We start from the raw sequence: 20,004 nt of genomic DNA, 5'->3' as shown, positions 1-20,004 counted from the left end.
ATGGACTCTTTATTCCAAAATTACAAACGAACTTCACCATTTGCCAGAATGAGCATTTATGTCCATTGAATACAATTTTTACCTGAAATTTTCATCGTGGTCATTGATCTCTGGCTGGGTAATGCATTGCCAGTACCCTACCCTCTCTACTTACAACTAATTACAAATACCAACCTCTAAGAGGTTGGGGGAGAATGCAGTGAAAATCACTCAAGTTATTTGTATTCATTAAATAAATATGTGAAAGGGTTGTCCAGCTAAAACATGTCGTTCGCGTGAGGCTGGCTTACGGTTATTTTGAGATGCTTGGGTGGGTGGATAAGCGATTAGAGAGTAAGGCTATCAAAAATGTATCGCCACACGTTATGGTGGTTGCCTCACGTATGTCATGGAGGTACCCTGTCTAAATTTAACATGTTAAATGGTCAAGAAGCACCCAAAATTTTATGAACCTTTTTTAACTAGCCCTTTCTCAGAATTTGGAGAGAGGTTAAATAGTTTCGTGCATCTAAGTGCATTGGCATTTTCTCTGAATGATATACGTATAAAAGTGTGGCCATGAAGCATACAGGACATTTAGCTATCCACCATTGCTTGAACGAGACTCGAATAATTTTTTCAGACTCTATCTCGAAGAGTGATTAAATAATATTTCAGCAAATAAAAAGCCGTGTAAAGTGTTGCATTTTGGAGAATATATCGTCTACGTAAATATTCTACGTAACGATTTTTCAGAAAATACGGACATTTTTGAGCCATGGAGCCAAACTTGAGTCCCAATCATCAGTCTGCAATGAGAAATAATGGAATCGTAAGAAATAACCAGAAATATTAACATTTGTGAATCATTACATATGATAAATTAATTAGAATTCTAAATTTGCTTGTTTCTACGAGTTCGCAAAAAAATTTCGAAATATCTAAATAAAAAATATACTGACTGAGTTTCATTGCCATGTAAATTAAAATATTTATAATGTCCCCCTCTAAATTTTAGATTCTCGCGAACGTTTTCTCACATTTGGACACCCACTGTGTCAAGAAGTTTCGAAACGTGTTCACCATTTGGAACACCATCGGCGCTTCAGAGTACGGAAAGAGGACCCTTTTTCCGATGAAGGACTTCTTAAAAATTTTCGCAACCCCGGAAGCAATTGAAAAAATTAATCCCTCCGTGCTCAAGCAAATTTCTGTAAGATTCTTAACTCCCAATAAATTCAGCCCAACATTTAGCTGGATCGCGGCAATGTGGGGGCGGCAAATAAGAGAAATTCATATCAACATGGATCTCCAACTTTGGGCTGCCTTCGTCGGCATCGTGGTGGCCAAGGCACTTCCAAATTTGGTAAAATTGGCGGTAACAAAGGAACGTTCTGCTCTGTTGATTGTTGAGCAAGCGGTCCCCGCTATTGCTGAAGTGTCCTTAAGAAATCTCAAAGTTCTGGAATTCTATCAGATCAGCGGGGCAGACATGCTTAATGTGGACATCAATTTGCAAATCATAATCGATTTAGCGGCAAACTTAAAAACTTTGAAAATTCATGGGGATTTCTTCCCAAATTTGGGGAAATGTGCGAAAACGCTGAAAACTTTGGAATGGTTTGCCGTATCGGAAGGAGCAGGGTGAGTTAGTTTTTAATGTTGTACTCAAGGGTTTCCTGTATTTCCGATGGCAAAATCTACACGGTGGAAAATCTAACAAAATTAGCGGTCCAGCAAAATCCCAGATATTTAAAATTCAAATGCACGCTTTGAAAAATCTTTGAATTGATGGTGTCACGTCCTGTAGTTTTTGAAAATTTATCAAGTTTCTGTATTTCCATGCAGAATCAAACCATTGGACAAACTTTATCCCGTCTTTGTCCAAGTTGCTGCCACATTGGAACATTTGAGCCTGGGAATTTCGTGTAAGGCAAGCGGCGGACATTTAGTTCGACACCACATGACTCAATTCCCGTCGTTCCCAAGGCTCAAATCCTTACAAAACTTTGCCTTTGAGGCTTTCCAACTTGACGAGTTTCTCATTCCTGAAAATTTTCCAAAGTTGACCAACCTGTCGAAGGGATCGTTTGTCCTGGCGAGTCAATTCGACCAGTGGAAAGTATACTGGGATCGGTCTTTCGAAAGTGGGGTTCGGCATGAAGGTGAGCATTATACTTCGGAAAACTAGAAGATAAAAGTTTCATAAGATATCGTTTCCTACTAATATATGCAAAATTATAAAAAATACTAAATTATATTTTTCTAGGCGTGACAAGACTCACTGTAGGGAAAATATGTGATCTCATAATGGTTTCCCTACCCCCGACAAAATTTCCGAATGTGACCCACCTAACCCTAAAGATAGAGCAGCGAGACAAGCCTTTCGGGCAAATGACGAACGTTGTCTTCATTGGTGCGCCTTATGGAAGCATATGACCCACTTGGACGTCGTGCTGGACATTCGTAACCTGACGCTAAGCGAGTTGATGGAAGCGCTAAATTCGTCTTTGAATGTGACATCTGGTAAGTAATTGTTTCTTGATTGTGATTTATTTCCGCGACATTTCTAGGAAACCTGTTTTTTTGTAAATTTTATTATTTGAATATGTATAAGATAGCTCGCTGCGATGTACACTGAGGTTAGCAAATCATATGAGAGTGAGCTACCAAAGCGCAGTAAAATAACTTTTTGTCGCGGGGTTTTATAATTTTCATTTAGTAGTCTTACTAGTTTCATGGACCCAGCGAAGATGATTTTGCCCGTCCTGGGAAACAAATAGTAGAGTTGGCACATTTTCCATCCTTGGTATTTGGGCTTGGTATTTGGGCTGGATAAAAGCGTGTGCTTTGGGTTTGATTTAACATGCTTTAATCAGAACACACTATAACTAGTGAAAACAATGGGTCATTTAGTTTTAAATAGTGTTAATCTATCTACTATTTAATTACTAAATAGGTCTCAAAGAATTGAGGATTACTGGCTATGACAAAGATAATAAACGGACCGTGCAGGACGACATACCCTGTGATGGGGGCAAACTGCACGATTTCATTTCAAAATGTGGCGCCCTTGATCGACTTATTTTTCGAGGAATTTGGGTATGATAACAATATGCTTGGAATAAATATTTATTAATTGAAACTGCCATTGAATTGTTTTTAGTGGAAAGCCGAAACAGTGATACGAGCGATGGAATACTTGGCAAGAAGAAAATCTGCGAAGACGATTGTAATACTGGAGTAAAATAAAAAAAACGATTATGAGAATGAAATTAATTGTCTAGTGTGAAAATATGGGGGTGTTTCGTGAACAGCGTTAGATACATAAACTTCGCTTTTTACTTTTATGTTACAAATATTATAAAATTCGGCGGTATGTTTTATAAATCATTTAGCTAAGAGACGATTGAAACGTTTATAATTGTAATTCTACCATTTTTCATATACAAATAATGAAATCCGAATTTTTATGGGTGCACATGTACTCGTATATTATTACAAAAAAAAATAATTAAAAAGTTATGCCAGGTGTTGGTAATTATCAGCCAGCATGGCACTTTAAAGTTTAGAATATTAATCTTGAAATTTGTCTTTACGACAGCACTTGAACTTTTATATTTCCTCCCTTCTTTCGTCTCTTAGAAATCCTACAAGCCATCAGAATTCCACGCATTCTACTACAACACTGTCTTACACGACGGACAGTAATTTTTGCAAAATTTGTGACAGCTTTCCTATTCTCGATAATGAGTCCAACAATTCCGGCCCCTATTAGGACGGCGCAAATCGAGAAAACCGGCAAAAATAGGTTCACCGAGACAGGATGCGATTCATGAAATGTGACTGGCTCCTTTATATTCCCATACGAATATTGGACCGCCTTAAAGTAGATATTCTGTCCGGAAATGTTTGATTTTCTACATTGTCTCAACAAATAGCTAATCCTGTACAGATTATCCCACATTTTAGTCAACCCGGACTCCGTCAATCGTCGCTTTTCCTTTTTGTAGTACGGAAACAGCAAATTATCAGGCCCATTATGCCACTCAAAATAATAGAAAGGAGAGTCGCCCTTACTCGGCACGAAGCAGTGATTCCCAAAAATTTTAAAATACTTCAAAAAAAATGAAAAACATTTTTTTGCAAGAATATAGCGATTGTGGGATGACTAATTGAAGATTGTTCCATAGCAATACGGGTGACCATGGCTTCTACAGAGCCGTTTCCAGTCCATAACAATTTTTTTATGTTTAGCCAGAAATTTAAAAAATGAGGATTCAGCCCCATATTTTTGCGTAAGTCTGGCATAATGTAGTCCAACAGGATAGATTCGGAGGTACGAGTAAGGCGATTAAATGTATGATCCCATGTTACGACTGAAATATCCCAGGTAACGAGGTCTTCTACCTTCCCAAGGGGTCGGCAGGGGGATGAGGACCGTCATGCAAGACTGCAAGAGTACATCGTCCCTTGGTAGAAGTTGACCATGAGGACGATATTACCAAAGAACCAGATAGTGAGAACAGCTAGGCACACTTTTCCTGTACGGTACGCTATTCCAGAGGTTTGTCCCGCATTTCCAAGAAATATAAGCGTTACGGTGATTATCTTTTCGACATAGGTAATACAAAGGGTGTCCCGTAAAGAATTTCCGGTCTCCCATAATTCTACAAAGGTGAAGAAGCCTGCCACTGAAATGATGCTGATCAGGAGGCAAATCCATATCGTAGGGTGGAGCGGGGTCACGAAAATGGCCACACTGGTGCCGGCAGATGGCGGATCGGTCACGGTTAAAACGTAGAAGTTCAGTGGGTTTCAGTAGTTCAGTGGTTTCAGTAGTTCAGTGGGTTCAGTGGGTTCAGTGTAGTAGTTCAGTGGGTTGAATAGGACTGTGTGGAGGGATGATTCATTTGCATTGGGCATGTTACGAGTTCCCAGGCTAAAACTCGTGTCGCCAAAGTAAGGGAAGTCGAGGCCCTTGAGTTGAAGTAGGGTCAAATTATACTTTTCCGCAATTGTGGCCACATCGCAGAATTCGGGTTCATGGACATTATCAAACCCAGCGCTGAGTAGGCCGCATTTTCCGGTTATGTCGCTGTTGAGGAAGACCCAGAATTTATTGAGGTTCCTGCTTCTGTTCCTGCTTTGGGATGCCCAAAACAGGAACCTAAATAAATTCTCAAACTAGCTGAATGTCCCGTAGGGGGACTACATTAAGGGCAGAGAAGATATTGTGGCGGCATGTAAAACATGGTATGAGAGGGGGTGAGACGAGAAAATTTTTTAAAATGATTAGCTTCGCGGCTTGAATTAACTTGGCGGAGTTTCTTAAGCAGTTCATATCTAAGGGAGAGGTGGTATGACCAAAAATATATTCTTGTCGAAGTTTTTGATCAGATTGTTGGATTAGGTATTTACAAAATAATTCGAACTTACCAGGAGTCGCGATGTACCCCATGGAATTGTGTAACGGAATGAAGATTTATTTCGGTCGGGCGGATTTCTCCGTATTTCGATATCGAAAGGGCTTCAGATCGTTAGTATCTTTATGGTAGAGCAAAGTAGGTGGTTTTTTACATTTTTTAAAAGTTAGATAGAAATGTAAAGAATATTTTGTGAAATTCTACGTCTAATTATATTTCTGTTATTTGTTTCCATAAGTTGGAATAAAAACAAGATGTAAGATGTTAAAGGCCACAAGAACTGCCAATTTTAATTGTGAATATGCCTGTTTTACTAGGTTTGTTGGAAAGCGAATTTATATATTTTGCTAGTCTAGGGAAATGCGGGCGATGGTTTTAGGGAATATCTAATTTAACCTTTTACTGCTTTCAGTACGACATTTTTAATAATCGTAATGGGCGTAGGGAACGCATAACTCCATGTATGCAGACTGGACACACGAAACTAACGATTGAGTGTAGGCATGGTACACGTTCTCTTGAGATCGATTGCCTGGTATTCAGTATTCATTCAGAATTCAGTATTCAGAATGCAGTATTGAATACTAAAAACTGAAATTCAGTATTCAGTATTCAGTATAGAATACTGAATTCTGAATTCCGAAATACTGAATTTTGGATACTCAATACTGAATACTGAATTCTAAATACTCAATACTGAATACTCAATTCTGAATACTTAATACTCAATACTCAATACTGAATTATGAATCTGCTGATCTGGCTGCTCAGTAATTCATTGTGGGATAGGGGGAGAATAATACTTTGAAGGGATAGTCCGTTACAGAAGGACAGACAGACAGACAGAATTGGGTAAATATATAAGTTAATAATTCAATAAATTAGAATCATAAAAAAATCCGAAATTCATGCGAATTAATTAGAACCCGGTATGAATTCGTCATATATTAGGCTAGAATTCTAAAAGAATACCTAAAACGTGCATAACTTATGACAAATTCGTAAAGATTTCGGAACTCTATGGATACGGACTTGGCTGTAGAAATTCGAGGAATCGAGCTGATGTTGGGGACATTTAGTAGTGATCTCGTAATTTGTCCCCATCACCTCTATGTTTTAAATTTTACCGGAATAAGTATGCATGTATATAATTTACTTATTTCCTAAAGTTCTCATAATTGTTACCACACTGAATAAAATGCACATATTTTTTACAACAGAAACACAGTTAAATAATGAGGAACTTGATAATACGAAAGTTAGCATAATGGGTGTAAATTTAGTAAGAAACTTAAAGCCCACGCCATGGTAATTTCTGTCCATTCGAATTTTTGGTTTCCTGTTAAACCGGTTATTTTAATAACTACTGCCCACCTCCACATAGTACACAAATTATCATCACGAAATGGTTCCAGTAATAAAAATATATAATTCCCCTCATATTATCTTACTGGCCTTTTAAAAGTTTTTAACTTCATATTCATTCAATCTGCATTTGTTTATACAGATAAATTTCCGACCTACTTACACATATTCCAAGTCTGTCTTGGTTATTGGTAACCAGAATCTGGATCCAACTACTGGCATACTGTATTAGATAATCAGGAACTCGTAGATTTAGCTTTTAGCAAGAATAATCCACAACTTGGTTCTACAGCCAAATCTACAACTGCAGAAATGGCATCCATTGGCGCTATTCTAATGCTTCTCCAGATTTTGTCAAAATTCTTCCTCATCGGTTGTGCAACCGCTGAAAAGCCAAAACAAAGTGATCAAGCCATTCTAGATTTAATTGAAAGCAAACTTACCGAGTATCTTTACCTATTTGAAAACTGTACTACGGTCATGTTCACAAATACTGACTTAACCTGGGGGTCCTCCAATAAGAAGACCAAATTGGGACCGATCGTCTTACTAGATTACAAAATCCATTGGCATTCAACAACAAGATGTTTAATGTACGATCAGATATCGCTCCACAGATATAGAAACAAAGCGCCACACTGTTGGGCAACATTTCTCATCCTTCCCGAGAAGTTGGACATGTTTGGCATTAGAATTCATTATTTTATTGAACAGCCCCTCTTCTGTCTAATTTATCCATTGGAATATTTTATTTTTTTCACAGCAAAGCCGAAAAATGCTGAGGGGTTTCTCACACGTAACTATGGACAGGATTTATATAATTATGTTAGTTTAAGAGAATTCCTCATAGTGGATGCGACTAAATTGGGGGAATATGAGTCCGTCTTAAGGATATCTTATCTAAACATATACCACATGAAAAGCCGCCCTGCTGGAGTGGAATCGTCGGAAGAGTGGTATACCGTGGTATGCCTGCCAGTCGATTGCCTTCATAACTTGATCATACTCGGTAGAAATTTGTCACGGCTAAACAAATATTTTTGGACGGGTAACAATCTGTTTCACAAAGATCTGCTCAACACTGGCGACTTATTTGCTCAAAATAAACTTTACCAATCCCATCATAGGTATCGTCAGCTAGCCAATTTAACCTCGTTCAACCGTTTCCTATCCTACTGGATTTTAGAAGATTTGTTAACATATGACTTGTCAAATTTTACGCCAATATATTCTATCCCACCTGTTTACAAGATAAATTGGCGGTATAGCCAAACAGGATCTTATTACCTGGTTTATGATAATGAACCATTCAGCTTTGTATCGTGCTATCAAACCATTTCAAATACTGCCATGTTAACATCGTTGAGTAGTCCGTTTGATTGGGCGAGCTGGAGGTGTTTGGGGATATCCTGTGGCATGGTAGTTCTAATCTTGACTGTAGTACACAGAAAGGTAATCTCAGACAGCATATATTTAGTGGTTGGAATAACAATAGAAAACTCTGTTATTGCGTCTCAATCGACTTATGAGATTAGAACGGGGAAGAAGAAATATCACTCGGTCGGACTTTACACGATTATCGCAGTCTGGACTATTTTTGTAGGAACCGTTTTGACAAATTGGTACAAGACTTGCTTTACGATGGAAATGATCGTGTTAGAAATATTGGTTCATGTTTAGATTTAATGTAGTAAGAGACCTCTAGTATGTATTTACATATATTATGGCCTCGTGGAGTATTTTGTGTGGAAGAGGATATGTAGAATATAAGTACTAGCTGAGTAGAGTTTGTCGTGAGAGGAAGCAGCAAAGTCAAGATATTTTAAGTAATTTAAAAGATAATTCTGTGTGGGTCAATTTTGATTTGAGTTATAAAATAAACCCCACTTAATTAAGAAAAAACCCCTTGTTATCCATCTCATCTGATTTCTTATAAAAATCGAACCACCATTCACAACATTTGGCGCAGTCTACAGGATCAGTGACTTTAAGTGATAAGTGCACTGGATAAGTAATCATCATGAGTGGATACAAGATTCAGCGAGGACCCATAAGGGCAGCATTTACTAAGGCGATTAACGAGTTGACGAATGAATTGGATAAGGCTGAGCCAGACAAAGGTATTCTACAGCAACTCTTCCAAAGGTTAGAGGGTCATCATAATAAGCTCCTACAAGTGAATGATAAGGTCGAGGAGGCGATGTTATTGGCCGAGGACACCACAGAAGAGGCGTTTGCACAAGAATATACGTCGGCTACAGATTATGCAGAAAAATTCATCGCCGTCAATCAACGACTGAAGGATGTAACCGTCAAGGAAGAAGAATCGGAGACTTCGTCAGAATACGGGTCGGCAAGAAGCAGCAACGCCAGCCCAAAATCGAAGATAAGGTTTGCCAAAGTTGGAGTTTAAGAAGTATGGAGGGGACCCGAGGGAGTGGTTGAGTTTTTGGGGACAGTTCAAAAGTATTAATGAGAACGATTCCATGGCGGCAGAAGAGAAATTTCAGTATTTATTCCAAGCTACGACCGAGAACTCAAGAGCCAGGACAATTGTTGCCAGCTACCCTCCTACTGCAGAAAATTACCCCAAGGTGATTGAAAGTTTAAAAAGTCGATTTGGACGCGACGAAATACTCATCGAAGTGTATGTTCGTGATTTGTTAAGCTTTGTGCTGAGTAATGTCTCGAAGAAAGGTGTCTCTATCTCAGTGCTCTATGATAAGCTGGAAACCCAACTACGAGCTCTGGAATCATTAGGTGTGACCAGTGATAAGTATGCGGCCATGCTTTTCCTTTTAGTGGAGTCTTCGTTGCCTGAGGACATGTTAAGAATTTGGGAGAGGAGTCGACAAAAGAGTCAAGAAGAACAAGTTAATCGTCTGGCTCATCTCATGGAGTTCCTCAGAGTTGAAGTTGAAAGTGACGTACGGATCAAGATGGCGCAAACTGGATTTGGCAACAATGCCCAAAAGAAAGATAAGTATTGGGGGGAGAAGGTGGAACCAGTTTCAACAGCAGCTGAATTGTATAACGGAGAACCTTCGGTGCAGAAAATTTGCGTGTTTTGTGATAAGAAGCATTTTAGTTCGGATTGTTACCAAGCGGCGAAGATGAGTCTCGAGGATAAGAAGAAAAAAGTCCAGGAGAAAAGAGCATGCTTCATTTGTTTAACGAGGGGTCACATGTCGAAATTCTGCAAGTCAAAAGTGAAATGTCCATTGTGCGGACGCTTGCATTTTGCCCTCATGTGTCCAGATAACCCGAAGAATAAATCAGAAAACCCTTCGCAAAAACAAGTTGATCGGGTAGATACGGCGATGTCTAATTATTCACATCACGACGTAATGTTGCAGACTTTAGAAGTACGAATTTGCAATAAGGCGAAAGGTGAAGAAAGGCTCATTCGTGTGGTGATTGATACCGGGTCGCAGAGGTCGTATGTGTCAAAGAAAGCTGTGGAGGTGCTGGGATTCAAGTCTGTTGGTGAAAAGAAGATCGCTCACTGTTTATTTGGTGGTCAGGAGACGAATGTACAGCGACACAAGTTGTATGAGATCACTCTGCAGAGTAAGAATCGAAAGTTTAATTGCAACATTATAGTATTGGATCAAGAGAAAATATGTGGCAAGATTTCCAGAATCCCACAGGGTCCATGGTTCAAAGTGTTGAAAAGTGCTGGAATTGAGTTGACTGACGTTGAGAGGGATGATGAACTGCGTGATATTCATGTGCTTATTGGGGCAGACGTTGCTGGAGATTTGTTCACCGGTAAAATTCACCGAACTCACAACGGTCCAGTTGCAATGGAGACACGATTGGGGTGGACGCTGATGGGAAAGATTACAGCAACAAAAGAGATTGAAGACGACAGTTCCCTCATGGCCACATCACTTCATGTACGAGATTTAGATATCCAAGCATTGTGGAAACTTGACTTGATAGGAATTACCGATCCGGGTGAAACGAAGACAAGAGAAGAGCTCATGGAGTCAGCCACGAAGCATTTCAAAGATAATGTGCAAGTTAATGATGAAGGTCGTTATGAGGTCGCTTTGCCTTGGATTGAAGGGCATAAGCCCGTTTCCGAGAATCGTGTGTTAGCAGAACGGAGACTTCAATCCGCCACCAGCAAGTTGAAAAGTATTGACAAGATGGAAGATTATGGAAAAGTCTTCTGTGAATGGCTGCAGATGGGAATTATTGAGCGAGTTCCAGTGGCGGAGGTAGAACGAGGGGGGAGCTATTTACCCCACCGACCCGTTTTCAAGCCAGAAAGCACCACCACTCCGATTCGACCTGTTTTTGATGCCTCAGCCAAGTGCAACAATTACCCATCATTGAATGATTGTTTAGAGAAGGGAGAAAATCTTATTGAGCTGATTCCATCCGTGGTTACGAGATTCAGAGCCAAACAGTACGGGGTGGTGTCGGACGTGAAGAAAGCTTTCCTGCAAATTTGTGTGCGAAAAGAGGATAGAGACTTTCTCAAATTCTTGTGGTGGGAGGATTATGGGGCCAAGAAGATTGAGGTTTTCAGACATTGTCGAGTGGTTTTTGGAGTATCATCAAGTCCGTTTTTGTTGGCATCAACCATCAACCATCACTTGGACAATGTCAAGGAGGAGGATCGATCAGTCGCTCAATTGTTAAAGAAGTCGTTGTATGTGGACAACTGTTGTACGAGTGTGGATGGAAAACAGCAGTTACAAGAATTCGTGAGCAAGTCCACTACAATTATGGCCGCAGGCAAGTTTGAACTAAGGGGTTGGATTTGGAATGGAGAAGAGGAATATTCGGAGGAAGATCGTGTCACACATGTACTTGGGTTACTCTGGGATTTGACTTCAGATTGCATCTCACTTGACGTGAAAGATGAAGAATTCGACGGAATTCTTACCAAGCGGAGGATTTTATCGGCAGCCAATTCTGTCTACGATCCCATCGGCTTTAGCAGTCCAGTTACGTTATTACCAAAATTACTACTGCAAGAGTTATGGATGTTAAAGATCGGTTGGGATGAAGGCGTGCCGGAACCAGTAAAGAAGAAGTTTGACGTTTGGAAATCTGAAGTTGGAACTTTGAAGAATATACAAATTCCCAGACGTATATTCAATGGAGTGACAAATCAACGAAGTATTCATGTATTCTCGGATGGCAGCAAACTTGCATACAGTGCGTGCGTATTCGTTCGAAATGATGGGCCAGGCGGCGTGAATGTGCAATTAGTGACGGCTAAGGCTCGTGTGGCGCCAGTGAAAAGGATGACCATCCCTCGTTTGGAATTATTGGGATGTTGTATTGCAGTCAGGTTGGGAAACTGCGTGAGGGTCATGTTGGAGGCAGAAAATCTTCCCATTACCTATTGGACTGATTCAAGTTGTGCTCTATACTGGATTCAAAAGAACGAAAATTGGGCGACGTTTGTGAATAATCGAGTGCAAGAAATCCAGAAGAGCAGCAACATTCATGATTGGAGGCATGTGCCAGGTGTGCACAATCCAGCCGACTTGCCATCTCGAGGGTGTGGAGCAATGAAACTTTTGGATCTGAGATGGTGGGAGGGACCAGCCTGGTTGAGACTACCGGAAGTGGAATGGCCAAGGTCGGAAGTAAATTGTGATTTGGATTTAGTGATGTCGGAGAAGAAAAAGACTGTTGTCAATCACTTAGCTCTGGATGCAGAAATTCCTTGGTATCTCCACTACTTTTCTTCATATCGTAAAGTCGTGAGAATGGTTGCATGGATCCTGAGATGGAAAAGAATTATTAAATCAAGTTCAAAGTGTGCTGGACCTCTAACTTATGAAGAAGAAGCGGATGCGGAGTTGCATTTAGTCAGATTAACGCAAATTGCCTCATTCACCAAGGATGACCTTGTACTCAAGCAGTTGAATGTTATCAAAGATAGTTTTGGGGTTTTACGAGTCAAGACCCGCATTCTGATGAGAGATGACTCCATGGAATTTAAGCTTCCCTTATTACTGCCGTCATTAAATCCACTCGTCGCGATGCTGATAATGCATGTTCACAAATCCAAGAATCACTGTGGAGTGCAGTATTTGATGAGCCTGCTAAGAGAAAGATTTTGGATTTTGAAATCAAGACAAACTGTGAAGAAAATCATTGGAAGCTGTGTGATATGCAAAAGATTCTCGAGTAAGAATGTAACCACACCGGAAGCACCCTTACCGTTGGACCGTGTCCGTGATGCAGCAGTATTTGAAGTTGTGGGGATCGACTTGGGAGGACCACTCTATCTGAAAGGAGGACATAAAGCGTGGTTCGTCGTCTTCACGTGTGCTGTTTATCGAGCTCTGCATTTGGAATTAGTTACATCATTGTCGACAGAAACGTTCTTGCAAAGTTTACGAAGATTTGTGTCCCGTCGTGGACGTCCCTCAATTATCTTTTCGGACAACGGAACAAACTTTGAAGGAACAGACAACGCGTTCAAAAGCTTGATTGGAACAAGATTACAACTACGACCTCCCTTCAGCAAATTACGTGGAAGTTTTCGCCGCCGGCTGCACCGTGGTGGGGCGGTTGGTGGGAGCGAGTTGTGGGGATGGTGAAAGTTTTGCTGCGCAAAGTGCTTGGACGAGCCAGTCTGGATTATGAAGAAATTGTAACGGTGCTGTGCGACTGTGAGGAGATCATCAACCAACGTCCTCTTACCTATCTGTCTGACGACCCCAACGACTTGGCTGTCTTAACGCCAGCGTTGTTCCTCAACGAGATAAGAAGTCATGGGCTCCCAGAAGTCGACAACTTGGAGTGGAACTTCTTTAACAAGAAATACCGGTACCGACAACAATTGAGAAATGATATGCGACAGCGGTTTCGTGAAGAGTATTTAGGAGCTCTCGTGCAAAAAGGAAAAGCTAAGCTACGTGGAAACTTGAAGCTAGGGGACATTGTTCTTGTAGAAATTCCTAACAAGAAGCGAGTGGATTGGCCTTTAGCGAAGATTTTGGAGGTGTTCACTGGACCTGATGGGAACGTTCGAGTAGTGAAGCTCAAGACGAAGAATGGAGAGCTGACCCGAGCTGTACAACGAGTGTTTCCTTTGGAGGTTTCAACCGAGCAACGCCAAGAAGTTCCAGTCGCCAAGATTATTAAGCGAAGTGCGTGTGAAGTGATCACTCGAAGTGGAAGGAAAGTGAAAGTGCCAACGAGGTTGGGTATTGGGCATGATATGAAATGATGTGTGGATTTCTCTTATTAATAGGATATTTTCTGTGCGAATTTGTTTGACCTTCTATTTGTTTTAAGGTCAAAGGTGGGAGTATGTTAGAAATATTGGTTCATGTTTAGATTTAATGTAGTAAGAGACCTCTAGTATGTATTTACATATATTATGGCCTCGTGGAGTATTTTGTGTGGAAGAGGATATGTAGAATATAAGTACTAGCTGAGTAGAGTTTGTCGTGAGAGGAAGCAGCAAAGTCAAGATATTTTAAGTAATTTAAAAGATAATTCTGTGTGGGTCAATTTTGATTTGAGTTATAAAATAAACCCCACTTAATTAAGAAAAAACCCCTTGTTATCCATCTCATCTGATTTCTTATAAAAATCGAACCACCATTCACAACAGATCGTCCCCACCATATACCGATCCCCTTGGGAAAGTGTTTTAGACATAGACGGGGTTCGAATTCTTATGCCATTCAACGTTTTCGGTCTAGACGACTACTCTCAGCGTTTAGACTTTTTCCGTTACAGGATATTCTACCAAATTATTTTGGTTGTGTTTATACCGCTTGACAAACAAGATTACATTCGTACAAGATACAATAGTACAGTGTTTTATTTGGCGAAAACACTCCTTCCTCTTCTTGGGTACATGAATGGTACGTTTTCATCCGAAGGTATTTTTAATGATCCGAATCTTTTTAATAAGAGTTTGTTACATGACGTTCCGTTACAACCGGTAGATTATGATTCCTTAGACAGCTATGGAATAGTCAAAGCTTTGTCGACCTGTGGCAAAGTTGCGTTGTTGGATTCAAAAGAGAATATCGCGGCAATTAAAAATTTTCTGAATGATAACCAGGAAAAGATAACTTATGTTAGTAGAGATGCCGATTCCTTTATTCCCACAATTAAGGGTTGGATGATGGCCCCGATTCGAAATAACTATGCCGAGAAACGCATAAAACCCATGATATCGGCGGGAATAGTGAAACATTTGGAATTTTTGTACAAATTATGGAAACCAGAAAAGCTGCTGAATCACTATGCTAACTGGACACATCCAAAAATTGAGGTAGTTTCACGATTAGATTGGAATTCAAAGATTACGCCAGGATTTTATGTTTGGGGATTTTGTTTAATCACATCTGCTTTTGTGTTGTTTGTGGAGATTTTGAGATTTAGATCTAGTGTTCAATTATATTATTGGAGTCACAAATTTATTGTGGGAAATTGGAAGGCTTCAAAAATTGTGTGAAAACTGTAAGTTTGTGGGCAATAATGTTTTTATGGATTGTGAGAAAATGAAGGGAGAGCATGAAGATATAACTTTAGCTTGGTCAAGGCCACTAGTATTAGATTAAAGACCACTGTATTAGATCAATTACCGAAGTCACAACTTATGTAATATTCAATAAAACCTAAACGCCATTTATTTAGTGTTTTTGGTCGTTTGCACACGACCATACGTGTGGTATAAAATTATTAAATCTGCATCCAGTATTACACGCCGTTATCGATATCATCATAGTATGCTTCACCATACGCGGTAGATCTATAGTAAAAACGTTGAGTATACAGTAAAATCACTTTATTGTTACGCCGTACTCACCAACGGCATTTCAAACGACGAAGGGTATCAAGATTTGAGATTGTCAAATCCACAATGGCTCCTCAGCTGCATGCCGGTGACATGGGTCTTTCGTTACACCCTTCCCGATTTAGTAGGGTGTAACAACTACCGAGTTGGGACGAGTTTGAGTGAACGCGAAGTAGATGAGTTCCTCTCCAGCAGTCACGCTGCGCGGAAAGGTTTGTTGCATGGAGGATTGAGCATTGCCTCGTATTACAGTGTTGCATATCTCATCCATAACATTTAATAGACGGTATAAGCTAAAAATTAAAGGCCCAATGTGGGTGTGTTTCCGCCTCAGCAGAACTTAATGAAGCGTCCGAATGCAAATAGTTAAGTATTTCCTATCTAATATAAAATTGTGATGACATTTCGACAAACTGCCAATTGTCAACGTTTATGCAAGAGGTTCCGGACTAGTGCATCGAGTCTGGCAATTCTGGGCGAGTGGTATTTCACAGGAGACGAAATGCATGATAGTGACGAGGAACATGAAGAAAATTAAATATTGCTGGTCTTATTAAATTTCATCTAAATTAATAGGTATTGAGAAATAAAAACATAATTAACAATGATTTTTGTACGATAAACCGTAACGGAGACAGATGGGAAAAAACAATTATCTACAGTAATGAATATATTAAACGTGCCCATAAGCCCCATTGCTTAACTTTTTCCGAAATAAATATGCAATTTACTCATATTTCCGAGATAGTCCGATCCACGGCGGGAGCACATTAAAGGCTAATTGCCGACAAGTTCCACATATTGTGTGACCGTCAGTCACTGACTTAGCGCAGTCTGACGTTTTTTTTTGCAAATTAAGCAGGTTGCTCTGGAATAAATAATGTCCGATCACATTTTCAAATCTGGTGTAAATGACCACAGGCTGCAATAATTTAGAGAAGTTGTCTGTATTTCCAGGATCAATGTCAGTCAATGTCTCGCTCCTGAAAAGTCGTGCGTACGTTGCATCTGCTGGACCCCCGCCCCCCAATAAATAAGGTGCTTGACCCGCTTAGAATTTTAATATTTTTAGGGTTACTACCCTCACAGGGTAGCACAATCGGCTAAACCTTTTTCAACTTACCCTTTCGGAGAGACAAAAATAACTTTTAATCCTTAACCTGAAGGATGTGGACACATAAAATATATTTTTTGGGAGATAAACCTTTCATCCAACAACCAGTATGCACACAGCTTGGACAGTATTAAACATTGTATTATTAATCCACTTGCAATACGTTATAGCAATTTAAACTTTTCCCTAAGTTGCTAACAAAGAGTCAAAATCGCTATTTCCGAAAGCACCGTTAGACAATTAATTGCCTAATTCCTAAAATTTTTAAAATGTAAATTTTAACATATTTTTAAATTAAATTCTTAAAAATTTTAATTGAATTCTTAAAAACTCTTCTCGTCAATTCAACTACCGTAAGCTTACACCGAAAATAACCTCATTGAATCTTGATTACTAACAGGACAGACAATTTGCACCAACTCAGCCCTCTTTTGACCCAAGTCTCCAAAACCTTGGAGAAGCTATATCTTGGGATCAATACTTCTCAAATTAACGGGTACACAACCCATCACCGGGTGTCACTATCTCCGTCGTTTCCAAAACTGAAATATTTCAAGAACTTGGTCTCTGATATTTTCGAAGTTGGGGAATTTCTACCGGAAAACTTTCCTTGTTTAGTTAGCCTCTCGATGGATCTGTTCGATCTATGTAGCGACCACATTAGTTGGGATGTCCACCAAGATAAACCTGTCAAAACGATTGAAGGTCTGTAAATTTGTATTAAATATTTTTTTATAATTTTCGGATATTGTATAATTCCACAATCTAAATTTAAAAAATACTGACCAGTTTAGTATTATCCTTGCTTAATGGAGGGGATCCTTGCCACTTCCTATTTAAATAAATTCGTAATTTATACGTTAAACAAACCACATTTACAGGCGTTAGGAAACTCCAGATTGGGAATCTTCGCGATTTCCTAATAATTTCTAACCCACACACTAACACATTTCCAAACGTGACACATCTAACCATCAAGAAACTTCAGGGGGCCAGGTATTTGACAAATTTTGGAGAAGCAGCTAAGCTTTCCAACGTTGTAAGGAGTTGCGTTACATGGAAGCATTTGACCCATTTGGAAATCGTTCTTGGTACTGATGAGTTGCCATTGAGTAAAATTTTGGAAGCACTGGAATCTTTAGATGTTGTCTCTGGTAAGTGTATTTTTCATAAACTTGTGGTCTGGATGTCCGATTTTTATTATCGCCAAGAAATTTCTTGAATTATAATTCCGATGAATGAAATCGCTGATGGTGGCCATCGTCGGTGTGCCGTTAATTAGCTTGAAATGTGAAAATGGTTAAAATAAATTTTAAATTGTTGGAAATCTAGGCCTCTCAGAACTAAGAATTGCTGGCCAGGACAGTATGTATAACAAGGCTATTTTTGACAATCTTTCCCGCGATGATGAAAAATTGACGGATTTCATTACCAAATGTAGTACCCTGAAGCGACTAATATTTCAAGGAGTTTGGGTATGTTACATATTTATTTAGTAGAATTGCTGCTCATATTAACTCGATTAGTATCTACGGGGTGTGGGAATTATTCATTCATTCATTGTGGAATTATGGAGTAATTCTTCAAACCGAATTTTTTATTCATTTATTTTTTCACTTTGTTTAATATATTTGATTAATACATAAATTTATTAGTCTAAATATATGCCAAATTTAATTTCCAAATCAATCAATTTTTACCTTATAAAAATTTGAACGGGTATGCTTTGGACAAGTGTTTACATAATTCGGCAAATTTAATGTAATTGTAATTAATTTTTTTAGTGGAAGGCTGGATCTGTTTTGCGAGCAATGGAATTCTTGGCAAGAAGAGGGTCTTCACATCCAGTCGTAATCTTTGAGTAAAAGTTCAGATTAGACCAATGCATGCTCAGAAATTTACATTTTCCAATCATAGGCTTTCCGCAATTGTAGCAGACTAATTAAATTTTCTCAATTAATCATGTTTCCAGTTTTCTAAATAAAGAGTGCCAATTTCTGCTAAAATGTATGAAAAATTTATGTAAATATTTGGTATTTAGCAACTGAATTACTACTTATCTCGATCCAAGTAACAAGTGAAATATTTTCTATGGGTAATGTATGATTGGATGCGAATACCCATATTGATTAAGCGGAAACTATAAATTCAAGTGCAATAGTCAAATTCAAATTTATAATAATAGATTAGTTGAGCGAACCCGATCACGGGGCTAATCGTAATAAATAGTACAAAACCAGATGAAGGGTTCACTTCAAGACCTTAAATCTGTATGATGTAGCGTTGGTGGGTCGAGTTCTGGTCAAAATAAAGCCACGAATACTCAAGTTGGAGTACATCGGTCGTGTCATTATTATTGCTATTTCCCTATGTTCACATACCACTTATACATTTGTGTGATAACTAGAATGGTTTTGTCAATTGCTGAGTCGGAAATGGACAAATGCGTTACTTTTTGCAATTCCGAAAAGAAACGTTTACAGTAATGCATATCTTTCCGTAAAACCTAGTTTTTCCAAATTCAAATTATTAATTTATATATTAGCCCAGTTCTGTCTTTATGTATGTCCCAATCAGTGTTCCGGGTGGCTTTTATTATGCTGGTAATAACCGGTTTTAACCGGCCATTTTAGCCGGCCAAAATTCAGCCAGATTTAGCCGGAAGTGGTCAAAAGTGGCCAAAACTGTCGCCACGTAGTGGTGCACTAGATGAACTACATGTAGTTCGGATGGGGGCACGTAAGGTGGCGACACTTTTAGCCACTTTTGACCATTAACCAATTTTGACCGGTTTTAACCATTTTTAGCCGGCCAGTGGCTAAAAGTACTTTTGGCCGGCTAAAACGGATCACTGGTCCCAATTGATTGACCTTATTGACCTCATTAGAAGACAAATCTTCTACTCTACTCCCCTTCGTGCAAAGCCTACATTCAAAATTTTAGTAAAATTAAAATTTTTATAGTTTTGTCCGAAGGTAATTAATAATCTGTAGAAATAATCTGCAGATCTGTCCAAAAACCTCTATTGTCCACACGGTGAAATTTCTAGCAAAATTTTTGAAAGCTTTCAAATTTTCCAAAATAAAGCTGCTAGTCCAATAATACAATTGCACACCAAATCTGAACCTCCCAATCTCAAAAAACCAAACAAAACTAATCCCCAAACAAAATCCCCAAACATGAAATCCTAGCGTAATCTTCGAATTCCAATCTAATCATGGATCTCAATTTTCGGGTGTGTTCAATTACCATAATGATTCAGCAACTTTTCAAATTTGTACAAAAATTCCAAATATTTCAGTATCCCTGACGATACTTTCAGGCTG

The 20,004-nt window shown here is 39.1% G+C and overlaps 3 protein-coding genes across 3 annotated transcripts; all 3 read left to right on the top strand.

Annotated features, from left to right (window-relative positions):
* Window positions 1-669: 669 nt before the first annotated feature.
* Window positions 670-3,383, top strand: LOC110860267. The gene is made up of 6 exons (XM_022109321.2): window positions 670-811; window positions 998-1,623; window positions 1,828-2,144; window positions 2,249-2,505; window positions 2,939-3,081; window positions 3,146-3,383. Exons 1-4 carry the CDS (start codon window positions 758-760, stop codon window positions 2,416-2,418), a joined length of 1,167 nt encoding a protein of 388 aa, XP_021965013.2. The 5' UTR covers window positions 670-757; the 3' UTR covers window positions 2,419-2,505; window positions 2,939-3,081; window positions 3,146-3,383.
* A 5,873-nt stretch (window positions 3,384-9,256) lies between these two features.
* Window positions 9,257-13,977, top strand: LOC110860203. Its single transcript, XM_035860074.1, has 2 exons — window positions 9,257-13,315; window positions 13,426-13,977. The coding sequence occupies exons 1-2, from the start codon at window positions 9,257-9,259 to the stop codon at window positions 13,975-13,977; spliced, it is 4,611 nt and encodes a 1,536-aa protein (XP_035715967.1).
* A 2,819-nt stretch (window positions 13,978-16,796) lies between these two features.
* LOC118432951 lies at window positions 16,797-18,985 on the top strand. Its single transcript, XM_035860131.1, has 5 exons — window positions 16,797-16,949; window positions 17,079-17,383; window positions 17,560-17,832; window positions 18,011-18,153; window positions 18,463-18,985. Coding segments are annotated over exons 1-5 (804 nt in total). The 5' UTR covers window positions 16,797-16,947; the 3' UTR covers window positions 18,544-18,985.
* The last annotated feature ends 1,019 nt before the right edge of the window (window positions 18,986-20,004 follow it).

This window comes from Folsomia candida, unplaced genomic scaffold, assembly GCF_002217175.1.
Source record: "Folsomia candida strain VU population unplaced genomic scaffold, ASM221717v1 Fcan01_Sc030, whole genome shotgun sequence".
Lineage (NCBI taxonomy): Eukaryota > Metazoa > Arthropoda > Collembola > Entomobryomorpha > Isotomidae > Folsomia > Folsomia candida.
The sequence above is the reverse complement of the archived record's forward strand: the minus strand, read 5'-3'. Positions and strand labels throughout refer to the sequence as shown.

Coding starts and splice junctions, on each gene's coding strand:
- LOC110860267 (XM_022109321.2), top strand. CDS start 758: ATGGAGCCAAACTTGAGTCCCAATCATCAGTCTGCAATGAGAAATAAT. Junction 812..997: donor CAATGAGAAATAATGGAATC/GTAAGAAATAAC, acceptor TCTAAATTTTAG/ATTCTCGCGAACGTTTTCTC. Junction 2,145..2,248: donor AAGTGGGGTTCGGCATGAAG/GTGAGCATTATA, acceptor ATATTTTTCTAG/GCGTGACAAGACTCACTGTA.
- LOC110860203 (XM_035860074.1), top strand. CDS start 9,257: ATGGCGGCAGAAGAGAAATTTCAGTATTTATTCCAAGCTACGACCGAG. Junction 13,316..13,425: donor GGCTGCACCGTGGTGGGGCG/GTTGGTGGGAGC, acceptor GACTGTGAGGAG/ATCATCAACCAACGTCCTCT.
- LOC118432951 (XM_035860131.1), top strand. Junction 17,833..18,010: donor ATCTTTAGATGTTGTCTCTG/GTAAGTGTATTT, acceptor TTGGAAATCTAG/GCCTCTCAGAACTAAGAATT. Junction 18,154..18,462: donor TAATATTTCAAGGAGTTTGG/GTATGTTACATA, acceptor TAATTTTTTTAG/TGGAAGGCTGGATCTGTTTT.